The sequence below is a fragment of the Haliotis asinina genome, chromosome 6 (assembly GCF_037392515.1).
Source record: "Haliotis asinina isolate JCU_RB_2024 chromosome 6, JCU_Hal_asi_v2, whole genome shotgun sequence".
Lineage (NCBI taxonomy): Eukaryota > Metazoa > Mollusca > Gastropoda > Lepetellida > Haliotidae > Haliotis > Haliotis asinina.
In genome coordinates, this window is record NC_090285.1 from 34810996 (window position 1) to 34831425 (window position 20430).

Genomic DNA, 20430 nt, shown 5'->3' on the forward strand with positions numbered 1-20430 from the left:
ATTCGAGACGTAAAAGGTAAGTTCGAGCTCTCCTAACATTCTGTGCCCTACTGGTATCGCCTTGTTGCATCATCTTGTAACAATATCAACTAGATCTACTTTATATCACCTCAGACCCGTGAAGTTGTGGGTTATAATTGACCTTCACCCCTACTTATCGTAAGAGGTGTGTATGGTACTGTTGTTTAAACGTGTTATTGATCTACGTGTTTCTGTTTAAATGGCAGCCTTGGTCGTTATCGTTATACGCCCGTGAAGATCGGGGTTAGCAACCGATGCTTGTCGTAAGTGACGACTAACGGGATCGAATTGACACATGTCATGGTATGCCAATAGCGTATATCGTTGACCCTGATGTTGATCACTGGATTTACTGGTGCAGACAGCTTATTACTGATTATTTGAAAACCGCCCCGATGTAATTGGAATATTGCTGAGTGTAGCGTAAAACTAAACTCACTCACTACATCACCTCATCCCATTTTTTAAACGAAATTGATTTCATGGATGAATTTCGATTAATATGTTCTGTACACAGATGTACTTTTATTATTGGCAGTTTAGATTAGGAACTTGAATTGTTAGTGGTTGTACCTTTAATGGGGGTTGAAGTATTGTAAATTTTTTTGTCCTACTGTGAGGGTAAGTAGGTCCCAAATGGTCAAAGTCAAAGTAAACTTACTAGGGTTTTTAAATGTAGTATTTTTGTTATTTTAATTTTGGCTAAAACTTCTTACAATCGCCAGCGGCTGAGGGGATGGTCCCCAGTGTGGTGATCTGCCTTCAGTTGTTGGTGATCTAGAGCCTTTTTTTATACTGTGTTGTCCCTTATAGCTAAACTGCTTTAGATTAAATTGCTAGTTTTACCTGTACATCTGTGATATTGTAGTTAATTTACTGTCCTTTGTCGACAGATTTTTAAAATATGCATACATTCCATTTAAATGTTAAATGTTCTCGTCACGATATGGCTGAGATATTGCCGATGTGACGTTAAATATTAACTCACTCACTCACACACTCACCTCGTCCCGTAGTAACAGGTCTACCGCATCACCTGCCTGAATCATAATAGTTATTATCCCAAACTAAATGGTATTATCTTACTCTCAAGCAGAATAATAGGAAGACTGTTATGTCAATTCGCGACAGTTCAGCATTCGTTTTACAACTGAACACTCATTAATCATTATTTCAATATGTGCAGCACCATATTGACAACATATTTTGATAACATATATATTATAATAATAACAGTTATCTACGAACCATGTCATACTTGGTAACCGTCAAACTGATTCATGGTCAAACTGGTCAAGTCGTTATGGCGCCTAAACTTTAGCTAACCTTCGAAAAAAAACAACCGTTTAAATTTATCTTAAATAAACTAGGGCGCATTATTCGCTATCTGTGGATAAGGTTTGTGTAAGGTCGAAGAGCAGGCCGTGAACTGGTGTACCTGAGTCGGTAAGTGTGGATTTCTTCAGTCTTTGTGTACTGTCATATGCTATAATGATTTTAAACAAAAGCGGCGTAACTGATGCTATTTCACACAATGTCTAGTATGAGATATTCTTGCTTCGCTGTGTTATCGTATTGAGAACATGCTATGTGTGGTGGTTTTCATACAATATTTTACTACAGAATACTCTACACGAGCTGAAAGGCCATCATTTATGGCCCCATACGATCAATTGCTCTTGGGACTACGAATAACGCAATGTAACTGCAGTGAGTGAGTGCGTTTAGTTTTACCTCATCATAAGCAATATTCCAGCAATATCACGGCGGGGTTCACCAGAAACAAGCTTCACACAGTGTACTCATGGGTCTTGAGCGTGACGACGGTTAAACAGTTTTGGATTATTATATATACATGCATACAACAAGTTGTTTCCGAACTTATAACGGATCTTCTCCTACATGTTTCAATATTGTATCTATATGTATGTATATATGAGCTTTAATAATTCAGTGATTCAAACTATGTGAAATTGTCCACTCGGTCAGGGTTTGAGGCCAGGTCACCTACAAGCCAGGAAACAGGTGGGTACAGACCAGTTCCAGCTCGCAATCATCCGGATTTGTAAACATTACTTCAGGATACCTACATGTTGTTGATAAACTGTAGTGACTGGAACATACCAATATAAATTCAGTGTTCGACACATCTAAATACAAATGATTTCGTATCGGTGATTAATAATTTGGTAAACTTATTGAAACACTTATAGGACGTATATCATCCTCGATATTTTCTGTGTTTCTACACCGATGTTTTGTAATGAAACAACATAAAATGAGTACTCTCCCCGGAATGGGAGACCTGGGCTAGGTCACGTGATCTTATATTTGAATTTTGTTGACTGCAGTATTTAATTGAGACTGCCCTGCACGAGTGGATTAATTACAGATGGACGATACTCTGAACCTCCCATCCCACCGGGGCTCATTTTCAAACTAAAAGGAGTTATTTGTTACTTGATATATACATGATTTTCAGAGACAAAGCGTCCGCGTAGAATTACAATTTACGTCCATGTGAATGTATGCATCTGTTTGCAATCATGTATCATATGTACTGGTCAAGAGCAGACTTTCAACGGAATACAACCTGCTGCCTTTGAAATCTTTGAAATGAATTAATCACACGGACCAACGGATGGTGTCACATCCCATGGAATGTACATGTGTTCCGCAATTAAGAAAACAATCGTAGGCGGTTTTCACGTGATAATACAGATCCGGCTGGCTCCAGTGTTAGACTTTAGCAATGGCCACAATGTGGTGATGGACGTCGTGGGAATGGTTATGAGCGCAAAGTTCTCGTCCACTTGGCAATGACCTAACTCCTGCCATTTACCTACCTGAAGTTTTGCAAGTGGAGCATATCAGATGTGATTTACTAACACAAACAAATATGTAGTAACTTTTACGAAAATGGAGTTGTGTTTCCAGCATGCTAATTGTATGTGTGATTTAGCAGTTTTTCGTTCCAGTTACTCTTGCTCGTGTTTAGAGCTACGTTCTTTCATACTTTTCGTTTCCCTTAATTTGGGCATATAGCAATTTTGTGAGTGATAAACGTACCCAGTTGCGATCCTAATGAAATCGTATCCTTGTCTCAGACATAGTTGTTTACAGTCTAGCTAATCGGGTTAAAAAGTTCCATGTAGGCATTACAGGTTTTGTTTCAGATTCTAAGATGCGATATGATGCCATCGTCAAGCTGTTGGGCGACTTTGGTCCGTACCAGAAGAGGCTTTACTTCCTGTTATGTATTCCTATGGTGTCCGTCGGGATCCAGACCATGTTGACAGTCTTCACGCTTGGTGTACCTAACCACAGGTAAAACAGCATATGCAAACGAGAAAGTTTCCTTTCCGTTTCTTTTGTATATTTGTGTGTGTGTTTGTGTCTTTTTTGTCATTTGCGCGTGTAAATGTGTGTGCTTGCACGCTCGCGCGCGTGTGTAACTGTGTGTGCAACTTCTTTGATAAGTGTCTTCTCATTTAATCAAAAGGATTGTATTTGTAATGAGGCCAAGGACCAATGGACATAAATATACTTTTGTTAACAAAAATATCCGAATGAAGATCTTCTAAATATGTATTTCGTTTATATTGGCATGGCTAGATGTAATACTGTACACGTTTGATTAGAATGGATAGAAGGGAATTCACAAAATTATTTCGAAAGAAAAGTTATTCATCGTACAAGTGACATATGCTACTCATGTTCTACAGAGGTGTTGCAAATGGGATAAAAACATAAACCATTTTATTGATTGCTACCTGCCTTCATTATAGCGTGGTGACAAGACATTCCATGTAAAATTGTTGTAAATAGAGCGCACCTTATTTTCTAAATTGACATTCAGGTATAGTTTTGGTTCAAAAAGGAACACATATTCTCTATAACTCACTTATTTAGGGCTATTATTCAAAGTGGAACTCCAGCTTTGAGAAAATTCATTTACCGATGAATTTTTAATCAACTGTACGAAAGAAAATTCATTACCAAGACATTAGTTAATCCAGATATATCCAAACCCATAGGGAAACAATTATATTATGAACGATACTCAACTCTTGTTGTCCAGTTTGGTCAAAATATCCGAACACGTAATACGCCTTCTCGGGTAAGGTAAATGTTACAAGATAACAGCGTTCGTTTAATCGCACAGTGTGTAACCCTCAACGTACTTAACCATTCCTTCTGTCAAGGTGTGCTCTGCCTGACTGGGACAACGATACATACGCCATTCAGGGGAAGCAACACGAACGCGCAGTTCTTGCTGCGATTCCTCTGGCTACCGACGGGACACAAGTCTACTCTTCCTGTCTCATACGAAACGTCATCAATGAAACTGATGAACAGCCGTTTAACCCAAATTCTACACGAAAATGTGAACAATGGGTCTTCGACACCGATATGTTCACTTCAACTGTTGTGACAAAGGTTTGGCCACATTGAAAAGACTACCATCCTTAACTAACCACTTCTTAAAACAGCAGCAGAATCTGCACATTCATTTTGGATAGGGAGTATAAGTGATAACAAACGTTTCAAAGACAGACATCTTAAGAACGCACTATTATTTCGCGCACTCGCCACCTCTAAATACAATTTATGGGACGCTCGGGATCAACCCAGTAGCCCATGGACGTATAGGGAGTGTCAGTCTTGATTTTGATGGTTTTCAAGAAGGTTGATAAATCATTGTAGACTGTTTATTTTTACAATCGGCTTGCATCACACACTGTCACAGAGTTGTTAGTATTTGTTCCTGTCCGAGTTTCTTTGTTTCAAAATGAAATTCGTACACACGCAAATTTCACGTCATACACCAATCATTTTTCACTAGCGATTTATGTACAAAAAACTACGGTCATATTTAAGTGAAAGTGCACTCTCAAAACATTCATTATTATCAGCAGATATTTGCTCCGATATACCTCCCAGTTTCTTCAATCGTAAAATTTAAACTGAAGTTGACCTACGTTTTTACAGTTGAAGAATATGCTTATACCTGAAATAGATGAGGAATCGCGATATTTATTTAGGATATAATACAATTTTAATTGTGAGTATCACATGTATTGCTGCTGTCTCCTGTTTATAACAAGAACGTTGCGTTGCCCTTATTTTGGCAGGCTGTTGTTATTGTGTTTCAGTTTGGATGGGTGTGCGACATGAAGCTGACGAAGTCGCACGCTCAGATGATGTTTATGCTGGGATCGCTGGTGGGCAGTGTGTTGTTGGTGTCCCCGTCGGATTTGTAAGTGCTTGCAAATTAACAAAAACTCTTTTCAAATTCAAAGCTAGGATTACACATTCCGGAGTAATGTCTATTTCAAGTCTGAATCTTGTGAGCATTATGTTAGTTTTGGGAACTGACGCATCTTGTGGTGTAAAATGACTGAAACATTATATTTGGTGAGCATTATATTAGGTTTGGGTTGCACGCATTTTCTGCACTAAATAGTGGGTGGAATCTTCCGACTGACATATAATATCTACTGAACATTATGGAACTTTTGGTTTACATGCATCTTATCCAGTAAATTGTGTGTGGAGTCTTCAGACCGACACGTAACATCTTGTAAAATCGTCTTAGTTTTGGCCCTTTTCATCCTGAGCATTAAATTGTGTGTGGAATCCTGAGACTGAACTACAACATCAAGTGAGCATTATGTTAGTTGTGGCTTATACGCATTTTGTGCACCAAATTGTGTGTGCAATCTTCAGATTGAAGCATAATAAGTAGTGAGCGCATCTTATACGTTAACCTATGCGTGGAATCTTCAGACTGAAATCATGTATGTTCAGTATCGGACGAAAGAAGATGTTCATGGTGTCCGTCTTGCTGCACATAGTGTCAACAATCGTGACGGCCTTCAGCCCTAGCTTCTCCATCATCGGCATTCTCTACTTCATCATCGGCATGTCCGGTATCGCTGTCTGGAGCAACGCTTTTGTCGTAGGTAGGAACCCAATGCATGCAGTTTCTTTCCAAACCTGTTCTGTCAGGGAACCTTCTTGACATTACACCAGTGATTTGTAATTACATGTGCAGAGATATGTCTCTTAAAGGCCGGGGTCCAAACTTTAAAAAAAAACGCCCCAAGGGTTACAAATTCGTCTCCCATTTGTTACCCATTAAGTAGATGTTATCTGGCCAAGAGTGATAGGACACTAACGGCTATGGGTGCCTGGTGAGAGCCAAAACAAGTGCCTTATAGTAACTGTCCAGAACACTTTAACTACATATTTTGATGACGAAAGGGTTTGTTTACATGACACACAAATTGTACATCCATACGCTTTGCTGCGAGTCTTCATGGCATATTTCTTAATATTGTGACTTAACATCAGCCTGAACCGTTTGGTCAGTTTTGTAATATTTCATGAAATGTACTTGCATATTTAATTGCTTCGTATAAAAAATACAGTTTTTAACCAAGCTAGGGAGCCACAACCTGCGTATAGGTCTAGACTGGACCGTGATGTTTAACATTGAAATATTCATGCCGGGCAGAGATGACTGTGGGTTCAAATTCGCATTCAAACTTATCGACGGACTACCATTCTTGCATGACAAAAATGCTCAGTCATATACGTTGCATCTGTAATGGACGGTTTAGATTATCACAAAACAGAAAACAGTTCCAAGTATATTCATTCTACACTAGGTAAGGCATGCGCGTGTGTCTGTATGCTAGAAACAATGCCACAAATACCTTCGGTATATTTCCTACTAATCGATATAAGTACTGTATCAGAGGTTTAATGTAAACAATATGTTGCGTCGTACGAAACCATTATGAATAGTATGTACACAGCTAATCAAGTATCGATGTTGGAAAATCCCATCATTAAAAGCAGTGTTTAAATTAGTTAACATTTCGTATCATCAATGTTTTGATGTATTTTGAAATAAGATGGGAAATATTATATCCTTGTTTGGTGTTCAGAGGTTTCAAATCTGGATTACTACCCCGCAGCGGCTAAAGTTGAAAACTGTGTTCGGTGCCAATATAGCTCAACAACCATCTGTGGTATTGGTTTGGACATGATGAACAGGTCACAGAGCCTTACGAACGGATTATGAGTTCAATGGGCTCTTCAGCAAAACAGTGATCGCTGGGAACCTATTCTGAAGCGAAATTTGTACAATTTCCTAATTAAGGTAGACTTCTCTTTCTACTGTCAGGTGTGGAACTAGTCGGTCCATCAAAGAGAGTATTGACGGGCATCATCTGTGAGCTATACTGGACGTTTGGAGTATTCCTGGCAACAACAATTGCATACTTTGTACGAGACTGGCGACATCTGCAGCTGATTGTTTCAACGCCAACAGTTTTGTTTTTGTCATATTACTGGTAATTATGTTTACTTACAGCTAAATGAAGCATCTTATATATCAAGTACAGCACACAGTGTTTACTTATAGCTAAATGCTGCTGCTTGTATATCAAGTACAGCACAGAGTATCTACTTATAGCTAAATGAAGCTTCTTGTGTATCAAGTACAGAACACAGTGTTTACTTACAGCGCAATGATGCTACCTGTATATCAAGTACAGCACACAGTGTTTACTTATAGCTGAATGAAGCTTCTTGTATATCAAGTACAGGACACAGTGTTTACTTATAGCTAAATGCTGCTACTTGTATATCAAGTACAGCACAGAGTATCTACTTATAGCTAAATGAACCTTCTTGTATATCAAGTACAGCACACAGTGTTTACTTATAGCTAAATGAACCTTCTTGTATATCAAGTACAGGACACAGTGTTTACTTATAGCTAAATGAAGCTTCTTGTATAGCAAGTACAGGACACAGTGTTTACTTATAGCTAAATGAAGCTACTTGTATATCAAGTACAGCACAGAGTATCTACTTATAGCTAAATGAAGCTTCTTGTATATCAAGTACAGCACACAGTTTTACTTAGAGCTAAATGAAGCTTCTTGTGTATCAAGTACAGCACACGGTGTTTACTTATAGCTAAATGAAGCTTCTTGTATATCAAGTACAGGACACAGTGTTTACTTATAGCTAAATGATGCTACTTGTATATCAAGTACAGCACAGAGTATCTACTTATAGCTAAATGAAGCTTCTTGTATATCAAGTACAGCACACAGTTTTACTTAGAGCTAAATGAAGCTTCTTGTGTATCAAGTACAGCACACGGTGTTTACTTATAGCTAAATGAAGCTTCTTGTATATTAGACCCTTCAGCAACCCATGCTTGCCATAAAAGGTGACTATGCTTGTCGTAACAGGCGACTAACGGGATCGGGTGGTCAGACTAGCTGACTTGGTTGACACATGTCATCGGTTCCCCATTGCGCAGATCGATGCTCATGTTGTTGATCACTGGATTGTCTGGTCCAGACTCGATTATTTACAGACCGTCGCCATATAGCTGGAATATTGCTAAGTGCGACGTAAAACTAAACTCACTCACTCTCTTGTATATTAAATACAGCACACGGTGTTTACTTATAGCTAAATGAAGCTTCGTGTATATTAAGTACAGTACACGGTGTTTACTTATAGCTAAATGAAGCTTTTTGTGTATCAAGTACAACACACGGTGTTTACTTATAGCTTAATGAAGCTTCTTGTATATTAAGTACAGAACACAGTGTTCTTCTGATTCTTTTGCTTTAAGGTGATGTAATGTTCAACTTTTTATCATCTTGCCTTTACGTGAAATCAGAAAAAAGTGTCCATGCGTAACGTGGCGCATTATTCATTCGAGATATCTAAATGCAACCAGAAATTTCATTCTTTGCATTAATGTGGTATGTTATCCTTTTGAAATTCCCATGCGTGTACGTGATGCATTATTCATTCGAAGATTTTAAAATGCACCCTTAATCTGGTTGACTGCAATAGCCCGTACGTCTATCAGTTCCTCAAATAAAGTTCAACATAAACAAAGTTAGATACAAATGAGTGATACAAGTGGATTATGCTTATTCTATGAGACTTGCCAATATTCTGCATTTGCTACATTACTTTGAGAGGGTTTTGGAATTTCTAATTTGTCCCTATCATTTGCTATTTATGTGCATACTTGACAATTGTAATAGATAATGATAAGATGGAATATATGGCAAAACTGAATTTTATTAAGGAGATAGCATTATAATCGAATTCCGCTGTTTAAATGGAGATCAGGTCCTAGATTTTTAAGTTGTCCTGTTATTAAAATGGCCGTAAGTGCCATAGATTAACATTATTTTGCGACTATCAGAGCTCTGAGAGAGCTTCAAGTATCGTGTCCATGGGGGCTAAATGGCAGTAAGAACACGTTTTACCCACTGATTCTCATAAAGATGACAAGAATTTTTATGGATGATCAACTTCTTTATTGCAGGGTAGCGACGTTTCGGTATAGATTCTTATACCGTTTTCAAGCGTGTGGGGAATGGCAGGGGGAGTACATTATATATACAGGAGAGATGAGCATGTGATGACAATACAACAATAACAGGATTAACAATAACTATTTGAGGTAACAATACATTAGAGAAGTGTTGAGGTAAGCTGATTAAGGACTGAAGCCAGCGGGTGAGTTGACAGAAGCCAGAGTGAGATGAGTGGATTAATTGGTGGAAGCCAGGGTGAGTTGAGTGGATAAATTGAGACTGGGGGCCAGAGTGGGTTGATTAATTAGTGTTAATGATGCAGTTGAATGCCGGAGAGACAAAGACGCCTTGATCCCTGTTGATTGTTGGGTTGTGTCTGCGGATTTGTACTGCTTCAGCAAGTTTGCGTTGTTTGAAGTCATGTTTGTTGCTGGCAAGTGTTGTGACAGTGTCCCAGTTGATGTTGTGGTCAGGAAATTTGGTGATGTGTTCCGAAATGGCTGATTTTGTGTCACCTTTGTTTGTGGAGGTTTTGTGTTCTTTGATGCGTATGTTGAGTGGTCTGGATGTTTCCCCAATGTAGTTGCTGCCGCAGCTGCAGCTGATGTTGTAGATGACGCCTTTAGGGTGTTGTTGTTGTGTACTGTGTTTCCTACCGTTGGCCTTAATGATTGTTTTGAGGGGTGTTCCTGTTGTAAAGTAGGTGTCAATGCCTGCTTGTTGCTTGAGTAGGCGACTGATGTGGTGTGATGTTTTGCCGGTGTATGGTAGTGAGATGCGTATGGGAGCGGGATCAGGCTTGGTAGTAGTGGGTTTGGGAGGTGGGTTGACAGTGGAGTTAATGACACGGTTAACAAGTTGAGGAGGGTAGTTTAGTTGAGTGAAGACATGCTTGAGATGGTTTAGTTCGGGTTGAGGAGAGACAGAGGATAGGTTTAGGGCACGGCGGGTGAGGGTAGAGATGATGCCCGTTTTAGTTCGGAGTGAGTGGTTTGAGTCAAAGTGGAGGTATTGGTCAGTGTGAGTGGGTTTACGATAGACAGAGGTTTGGATGGTGTTGTCAGTAGTGCGGGTGACGAGAACGTCAAGGAAGGGGAGTTGTGAGTTGCTTTCAGTCTCAAACGTGAACTGAATGCGGGGGTGTTGCTGGTTAAGGTGCTGAAGGAGAGCGGAGGGGTCGTTAGCTTGGGGCAGAATGACAAAGGTGTCGTCAACCTTCCTGAACCAGCAGGTTGGTTTAATTAGTGAGGAACTGAGGGCTTGGTGCTCAAAGGAGGTCATGTAGATTTCAGAGAGGATGGGAGAGAGAGGGGATCCCATGGGCAGACCATGGATTTGCTCATAGAGTTCATCACCCCAGGTGAAGTATGTGGAGGTGATGGAGTTAGTAATGAGCTGAAGGATGGAGTCAGTAGAGAGTTTGGTGTCCAGAGGGGAGTCGAGGTTATCAAGGCGGTTACGGAGGATGTGCAGGGTTTCGTTAATGGGAACACTGGTGAACAAGTCCACTACATCATAACTAACGATTTTTCCAGGGTTTTCAACAGTCTTGAGTTTCTCACAGAAGTCAGTAGAGTCTGATATGTAGGAGTCCGCGGTTTTGCCGAGAGGGGCCAAAACTTTCGTGAGGTGCTGGGCAGTGTTATAAAACACTGTGTCTCTGGAACACACAAGGAGTCTGGCTTTAGGAGGGTTCTTGTGGATTTTCACAGTAGCTCGTGCGTAGGGAGCTTGAGGGTGGGACACGGCAAGTTTGTGGTGCAGTTCATGCGAGAGTTCATAGTTGTCACGTAGTTGTTTCAGGTGGGCTTTGTGTTGTCTCTGGAGTTTCTGTGTGGGGTCTTTCTTGATCTTGCGGTAGGTGGTATCATCGTCGAGGATCTTGCTGACCATTTTGTTGAAGTCATTGGTGTTCAGGACTACAGCCGCTTTGCCTCCCCAACTTGTTAACCGTGTCATTAACTCCACTGTCAACCCACCTCCCAAACCCACTACTACCAAGCCTGATCCCGCTCCCATACGCATCTCACTACCATACACCGGCAAAACATCACACCACATCAGTCGCCTACTCAAGCAACAAGCAGGCATTGACACCTACTTTACAACAGGAACACCCCTCAAAACAATCATTAAGGCCAACGGTAGGAAACACAGTACACAACAACAACACCCTAAAGGCGTCATCTACAACATCAGCTGCAGCTGCGGCAGCAACTACATTGGGGAAACATCCAGACCACTCAACATACGCATCAAAGAACACAAAACCTCCACAAACAAAGGTGACACAAAATCAGCCATTTCGGAACACATCACCAAATTTCCTGACCACAACATCAACTGGGACACTGTCACAACACTTGCCAGCAACAAACATGACTTCAAACAACGCAAACTTGCTGAAGCAGTACAAATCCGCAGACACAACCCAACAATCAACAGGGATCAAGGCGTCTTTGTCTCTCCGGCATTCAACTGCATCATTAACACTAATTAATCAACCCACTCTGGCCCCCAGTCTCAATTTATCCACTCAACTCACCCTGGCTTCCACCAATTAATCCACTCATCTCACTCTGGCTTCTGTCAACTCACCCGCTGGCTTCAGTCCTTAATCAGCTTACCTCAACACTTCTCTAATGTATTGTTACCTCAAATAGTTATTGTTAATCCTGTTATTGTTGTATTGTCATCACATGCTCATCTCTCCTGTATATATAATGTACTCCCCCTGCCATTCCCCACACGCTTGAAAACGGTATAAGAATCTATACCGAAACGTCGCTACCCTGCAATAAAGAAGTTGATCATCCATAAAAATTCTTGTCATCTTTATCTCAGCAACTTCTAGAATGCCTCTCAAACAGTTCACTGATTCTCATCCTTATTCATATTAATCAAGAAGGAATTGCTTACGTTCACAACTTATATGTCTCAGTCTGACACAATATTTTTTCAAACGATACACCACACTATACGTCAATATGTTAAGCATGTCAGACAAATTACTTAAACCCTGTGGTGTAAATCTAGAACGGTAAATCAACCAGTGAAAAATATTTTATATTGCCTTGACAAGTAAATGTTAAAGGCTAATGTTAAAGGATCGCTTTAAGTTAAACAATCAAAGAAATGACTTGTTTGAGAGGCAATAACGAAGTAGTCCATCCATATATTGTCATCCCTCCTTAATCGACGAAATGGTTTGTTAATCGTGATGTATTTAACTCGCCTATTTTCGTTGTGTTTTGGACCCGTTCCTTGTAACTTTTTGATTCTGTCGGTCTAACCGCATTTTGCGAAGAGCAAACACTCCAGTCGCTAGGTTCTCGTTTCCCTAGGAAACCTCTTTCGAGGGCATTCTCCGAGAAATCCAGGGACTTTTCTACAGAACTGCTCGCGGATTTTCTGCGGAATAGCCCCTGACTTTGAATTATTTTACTTGTGTATGTTTTGAATTTGATCGTAAAATATCACATTATTGACATCTTCCCATATATTGTGCCGATGTCTGGTATGGCAGACATCACCCTTCAGTTACCAGCGTGGAGGTTTTACCAACTAGGCTACGATTGGTCGTTGAAAATTGATTGTCAGCATGGCCTCGGGAAATTGTGCGCTTAAGCTTTCAAACGAAACCTCAGAGTTGATTTAATCCTGCAAATATATATCCGTACATTGAACCTATTATCATTACTATTAAAACATGCACTTACAGGTTTATGCCGGAATCTCCACGCTGGTTGATTAGTAAGCGTAAGTTTGGGGAAGCAGACCGGATATTACGTCATGCCGCCAAGGTCAACAAGGCGACCTTGCCCGCCAACATATTCAGCCAAGGCATGTTAGAGAAGAAGACGGAGGAGCCACTGTGTCATATTTTCACAAGTCCTACCTTGGTTATCCGTTCCCTGGTGATTTTTCTCAACTGGTAGGCTTACATTGTTAACACTTTATGCTACATTTATGGACATGTGAAAATAGTAGGGGAAACTCCATCTTATATTGATATGTGTTTCATTCATAATTGTAAACCAAAAGTCATTGTCTTCTGTAATCTGAATGGTTGAAAAAACATGATCAAATGGTATTAGATTACCGGAAACTGTGACACTATTCGCTGCGTATTGCCACGTAGAAACATCGCAAACAATTGTTTTGTTGTGTCATCAGCAGTGGTGATATCATTCAAATCATATGGTGACGTAAAGTCAGAATGACGTCACAAATGAGCAGCTCCAGATGCTACCATGAGAACCAGCTGAAACAACCAGCTGGTTCTTCACTGCTGTACCCGTACTCGATGTAAACGAGTGCCGACAGCAAAACCCTTTGGTTTACTTTCTTGTTTACAATGTCGATAAACATCATGTGTTGGTCAATTTCCGTGTGTTATTGAGTATTTGAAGCACGGGAACATTTCATTTGAAACCTCCGGCTAACGCCGTCGGTTCCAGATGTATACCCGTGCCCGTAACTTGGCCAACACATGATGTTTATCTCCTAAATCGTACTTTAGTTTCTTGGGTTCACCTCCCCTAGCCATTCGTAACTACTCATATCATTCCGGCAAGCCGGAAGGCGACTCGTACCCCTCTCAGGGCCATGTTCACAACTGCGCTTTGTCTGACCGCAAACGGCCACGGAGGTGAAAATGGTCATGAGCTATTTCCTAGGAATGAATGTCCAGACATGACTACAACTAGAATACAACAGTTAGTTCATAATGCAACGCGGAGGTCGCTTTAAGTAAGTTTCATATGTCATTATCAAATACCGGTAACCAAATAATTTTACAATCAAGAATAATGAAAATCGTAAATCGCAACGTAACTATCTTACCTCATTTCACATTTTACTCAGACTGGCATGTCACGGTTCTTGGTAATAATGGCGTAGCACATGGGAACTGGTCTTCTTGGAGGGCACGGACAGAATTAAGTTACTCTACATAAGCATGGCATCTTTTAATTGATGTTTTTATATACTCATATGCTATCAGTTTGACTTACTAGCATTTACAACGTAAAGGTTTCAGGTACTTTCACAATACGATTCACTCTCGATATCACTCACTACCATCTGTAGCTTTCTTAAAAGACAGTTAGGACATTGCTGACGATTTCTCTACACTAAGATGTCAAACGGCGACCTTGTCTCGGCTTTTCGGACATGTTGACAATCAAGTGAGAAAGGAGCACCCGTTCACACCTACTGACCCAACCAATTGTGGCGCGGTCACGCAGTCCATTACTAGTATTCACTTGATCAGGTCGAACGGAACAAGCTGTAGTTACGAATGGCCCCCTAACGTTAAATAAATAATAATCAAAAATGAATTATGAAGAAGCTGATTTGTCATACTGTGGTATTACCAAATCCACACCAATTTAGGATTCGAACCCACGATCACCGGATCATGCAATTTTGTGAAGGGACGCAACCCTGTGGCCGCACGCAGGTAGATGCTGGCAAAACCTTTTGCTATGTGATCACAACATGGGGTAAAAACGTACTTGTGTTTGGGACCTGGCCATTGGTAGGGCGGAATACCTTGTCCTTTCTGGAAACACCTAGTTTTTTCACTATTTATGTGTGCTTCATAAACGCGTGATCTTTATAATAAAAATAGGAATCATACAACAGTCAGATTCTAATTTTCTCGCTTTTGTGTATTACAAGTACCTCATTGAATTATTTCATCTTTCAGGTTCGTGGTCAGCCTCGGCTTCTATGGCCTGGGTTTAAATGTGGCCAGTCTTGGTGGGAGTGTCTACACGAATTTATTCATCACCGCAGCCGCGGAGCTGGTCGGCCATATTGCCTGTCTTCTGCTCCTCGACCGTATTGGCAGAAAGTCATTGCACTGCACCTGTATGATCCTTGGTGGTGTGTGCTGCACAGCGACCCTCCTGCCTGTGGTGTATGGAGGGGGATGTAAGGAATCAGTATATATCCTAGAATAGATAATCGTGGTACTTTATCTGCAAGTAAATATATCGACATATGTGTATTACTAGAAATTGACGGTTATGTCAAAATGTTCAGTATTACTTGCTCTCAAAATACATTGTTTTAAAGAAAATTACTAGAATTAGCATATCATGATAGGCATCGAATCGTATCGTTCCAAGATATCGCGATAGTTTCGTGAAATGTCTGTATCGTCACACATCTGTTTCAAAGGCATGTAAATGTCATGTCGAAAAAGTCTTGTATTTTGACCTGAAAACTGGGCATCAATCAATGCAAGACAAATTTTTTAAAACATATTTTAAAAGTAGTTCGGTCATACGAGGCAAGGGAATCGAAACACTAATATTCCATTCGTAGCAAACGTATCTTAGCGAAACCACGGAAGAGTCAATTATTACTGGAATCTATATCCACTATTAGAACTAAATACCCAAGTAATAATGTACGTACTCTTCCTCCCCAGCTCTCAACTGGCTGACCATTACCCTAGCTTTGACTGGTAGGGGGTTTGCAGTGGCCAGTTTCGACGTTATCTGGTTATACTCTTCAGAGCTGTTCCCCACTGTCATCAGAAACTCAGCTCTGGCAGCCTCTAACATATGTGCAAGGGTTGGGGGAACTATTTCACCTTATATAGCTAACCTGGTGCGTATTTATGTTGTGCTCGACAATTATGTTGTCACTAGAAAATGCCTTTTACAAAACAGCACATGTTGTGTGTACTGAATGATTTTACTTATTTAAAGATCTGCAATTTAAGATGTCTCATTTTTAGCACTAAGATATTAATTTTGAAAGGGATATCTTGTTACATCAGTTGTGCGGTAACTTTGAACCAAGCTAACAGTATTCAGTTATTTCAAGTTTACTCTAGTTCTGGTTAGTGATGCACTTAAACGCTTTATGTCCTATGGACCTACACAGTGCCTTCGATGTATCCTGGGTTCGACACAACTGATGACTAACGAAAGTTTACAAAGTCGTCAAGCTGTACATGTTACTTCAAGACAAAGTCATATCTTACATAAAAGTATTTGTCCATATATAAGGTATATCATCTTACATCACCCATAAATGCCGTTACACATAAAAGCGCTTTTTTTATTATCTTCATTGTACTCCACACACAAGCGAGGTACATTTCAATGTGCCCCGCTGCCAACAGCAACTGATTCGGTACTCCGTGGTAGTACTTGCCTATCTCAAAAACATTGGATCACTCATGACGTACGGAAATTACCGATGTTTTTGCGAATCGGTGGAAGGAAGATAACTCTAACGTATATTTCACAGGCTCTCGTAATAACAGGAGACTTTGGCCGGGCTGTTCCACTGATCATATTTGGCACGTCAATGGCAGTGGCCGGACTGGCAGCGCTGTCATTGCCTGAAACTCTCAACAATCCACTCCCCGATACGATAGACGATGCTAGGCAAATGAAAAGGTAAGATGTGATGTGTTATAAAAGTGACTTGAAACACAGGGAGATCCTGTCGTTTAAACGGCGCAGGGTTCTGTCCCCATGCCTTTCCAGAAACGTACTACTGGATATCTAAGCGTTTATGAGAACCACGAGCACGCCCATGTTTATCACCTAACTGACGAACATCTCAGTCTTGTGTGTCTTCAAGCTTATCGTTCCACGATAAGATGACATTCCTGGATACACTAGATAAACCGTAACCTAAACTCCCTTGGTAGAGTACTGTTTCTGTACATAAAAGATCCCTTCTATATTCCAACACAGTCTGTTATCTTTCTCAAGTTAAGACAGTTTTGGTCTGATTTCAGGAGAGGTCGAAGACCTGAGATTACCCGAGCTGACTATATCCGATCTAATGGGGTGGAATTGGTGGATCTACAACCAAATGGACGTGTCGCATCCACTAAAGCTAGAGTATAGACAGTTTGTAGACAGGCCAACGTGACTAAAACGTGATGGATATGTATACCTTCATCGATCATGATGTTGTGTCAACGTCAACGTCAACGTCAAAGTTTATTTTATGCATTCTTGCAAAGTATATTTGTAATAACTACCACCTCAGTGTTCGCCTGGTCGCATCCGTACTGCATCCAGAATGTATAAACTCAAAAGACGTTATCAACCAGATGTTGTGTCTGTTTCCTCGTACGTCAAACGCGGTCTTCGTCGGTGAGACCAAATAAGTCGCTCACTTGCTGCAATCCTCAGCAGCAAATGTTGCTGTGCTATTTCACAGTGTTGTCCCACGATACACAGAAGTACAGGTAAACCAGCACCGGTTCTTCAAGAAACAGTGCACCTGTAATCATCAAACTTTTAAACAAATGTTACATTTGTATATATTAATTTTGATATGCATAACTGCCCAATATAGAAATATGTATAGGATTTTGTTAATTTTCAGCACATTTTCTGAAGAGGCCATAAACATCATAAGTTTACCTTGTGTTAATTGTCAGAGAACACTAGGATGGCTGACGCATGTGATGATAATTGTTATTATGCTTTATGAGTTCAACCATCGTATAGTTTTAGCATTTCTTTGATAGGCATTATAAACGTTGTGGAGAACTTGGGTTTGCTTGATTTGTAACGTGTGCGTCGTGTCCTAATGCTGCAGTATGTATACGTGTTTATCCCTCCTAACACCAAAGATAGGTCAGTAAACCATGATGTACATAGTTCACAATTATCACTATACCCATGATTCCATTCATGTACTGTCGCTTGTATTTACACATTACTAAATATATATTGATCAGCAGATTATATCATTTTCCAATATATAAATATTGTTTATATAACTGTTTTTCTTCTGATGTTGTCAACTATTGTAACATGCATAAACACGATGTTTGTCTTAAGCGTAAGAGAGGAGCTCCAAACTCTCTTAAGTCCTATTTCAGTGGTTACAGAATATACGCTTAGGTACATTTGTTTCATCTTTGGCATGCCATGGAACGAAAGGAGACACATGTCCCAATGCATGTCGCAAAGAGATACCCAGAAAGCGAGCAGTTTTGCATTTTATCATGATACTTGGAGATTGTTTGACAATGCATGTCGCAAAGAGATACCCAGAAAGCGAGCAGTATTGCATTTTATCATGATACTTGGAGATTGTTTGACAATGCATGTCGCAAAGAGATACCCAGAAAGCGAGCAGTATTGCATTTTATCATGATACTTGGAGATTGTTTGACAATGCATGTCGCAAAGAGATACCCAGAAAGCGAGCAGTATTGCATTTTATCATGATACTTGGAGATTGTTTGACAATGCATGTCGCAAAGAGATACCCAGAAAGCGAGCAGTTTTGCATTTTATCATGATACTTAGAGATTGTTTGACAATGCATGTCGCAAAGAGATACCCAGAAAGCGAGCAGTATTTCATTTTATCATGATACTTAGAGATTGTTTGACAATGCATGTCGCAAAGAGATACCCAGAAAGCGAGCAGTATTTCATTTTATCATGATACTTAGAGATTGTAACTTCATCCATAAATAAATAAAATTTTGTAAAGTCGTGTCCAGTCGTATGTCGAGTATGTAAACGGCTAGTCCATGGCTAGTACATATTCAGTCGGGATACTGTCACCGGACCGACTGGCTAGTGAATTTTGAAGTGGTCATTCTCTCCTACTTTTTTGTCTATAATCTTAATGTTAAACGACACTTACCTGGAAGTTGAAGTTCGACTGTGGTTCTATCAGCTAATCTTAGTATTGGAGAGATTATGTGAGAGATTGCCATTACGCCTGCGCGAGTCAGGACCTTTATTCAACAGGTAATTGACAACAATGTGTCATAGAGATTGCAGTAATTACTCACAGAACTAATCCATGCAGCACCGATTAATCAATACGGTAACTTGACCGTAATTAATAACTGCCATATCATACACAATCAGTCAACATCAAGATGCTCGGTTACAGAGTTGAGGATGGCATCAGCGAATTGTCTCCCCTTGACCACAGGCTTGCTATAAAACCAGTCAGCTTTACTCAATCTCAGCTATTGGTGCTGATGCACATAAAGCTGCAGATGTCGCCGCTGATGTCGTGAGCGGAGAAGATACGAGTGTCAATACCTGATTTAGATAACCCAGTCTTAGTCCAGCGAGAAATTGTATCTCTTGATGGAGCCTTGTAATGTAAGACACAAATAGATGAGACTCTCCATCTCTCAAAACAGCAGTCCTCTCTAGATAATGTTTCAATACAGTCACAACACAAAGATTCCTGTTCTCTGGGTAATCATTCAACACTAAAGGTTTAGGTAATCTACCTGGTCTGGACTGCTTGACCAGCTTCGATAAATGAAATGTATATGAAGACTCAGTGCTCGACATGTTAGTAATGTCAAGTAAATGCAAAGGTTGCCCTCTCTGGGCAGAAGTCAATGAAATTAAAAGTACTAGTTTCAATGTCAAGTCCTTCAGGCTTAATTCTTCCAAAGGAGATAAACGTCTGAGAAATACGAACACACCTTTAACGTCTCATATATCTGTATACTTAGGTTTTTGTGGATGAGGTTGAAATACACCTTTAAGAAATCTGCAGACAGACGGGTGACTTCCACATGGGGTATTATCTAGTACAATGAATGTTGAGAGTGCACATCTTGTTGTAAGGATAGAGCTATATCCTAGATTCCGTTCCAAAAGATGCACCAAAAAAATCCAGCACATTACTTAAAGGTGGTCGACAGAAATCAATCTACTTCTAACCACAAATCTGTCTCCACTTTGCGATGTATACATATGGAAATTAATTAAGCAACACCAAATTCAAAGACACATAAAAACTTAACAAAGTTTAACGAAGTAATTTTGATGACTGATTATTCAATTTTGATGTATTGACATACAGCATGAGCTTTTCATGGGTTGATATGACGCGCGTGAAGCTTGCACAGCGCACGTGCATTGCTTTAACCTCAACTTTCGAAAAATGCACTTTTTCCCTGGGGTGTTTACAAGCGCAGGTTGTCGATTGCATTCGGTTTTTCATTCATTTCAATGTCATGGCACGTAGGAAATTATCAGAGGCCACTCGTTGGCAAATAA

The 20430-nt window shown here is 40.1% G+C and overlaps 1 protein-coding gene across 2 annotated transcripts; it reads left to right on the forward strand.

Annotated features, from left to right (window-relative positions):
* The first annotated feature begins 1433 nt into the window (after nt 1-1433).
* Nucleotides 1434-18885, forward strand: LOC137286369 (organic cation transporter protein-like). Of its 2 annotated transcripts, none has more exons than XM_067818182.1 (11): nt 1434-1467; nt 3198-3348; nt 4227-4461; nt 5178-5281; nt 5833-5987; nt 7217-7385; nt 13114-13326; nt 15106-15332; nt 15835-16016; nt 16665-16816; nt 17164-18885. In XM_067818182.1, exons 2-11 carry the CDS (start codon nt 3206-3208, stop codon nt 17273-17275), a joined length of 1692 nt encoding a protein of 563 aa, XP_067674283.1. In that variant the 5' UTR covers nt 1434-1467; nt 3198-3205; the 3' UTR covers nt 17276-18885. The 2 variants fall into 2 exon arrangements, with proteins under 2 accessions (XP_067674283.1, XP_067674284.1); XM_067818183.1 differs by lacking the exon at nt 1434-1467 and adding an exon at nt 2568-2897.
* The last annotated feature ends 1545 nt before the right edge of the window (nt 18886-20430 follow it).

What these genes read in the sequence shown, in the direction of transcription:
- LOC137286369 (XM_067818182.1), top strand. Translation starts at nt 3,206, where the DNA reads ATGCGATATGATGCCATCGTCAAGCTGTTGGGCGACTTTGGTCCGTAC. An exon ending in CTTGGTGTACCTAACCACAG is followed by an intron (nt 3,349 to 4,226) that starts GTAAAACAGCAT and finishes CCTTCTGTCAAG; the next exon opens with GTGTGCTCTGCCTGACTGGG. An exon ending in TTGGTGTCCCCGTCGGATTT is followed by an intron (nt 5,282 to 5,832) that starts GTAAGTGCTTGC and finishes ATGTATGTTCAG; the next exon opens with TATCGGACGAAAGAAGATGT.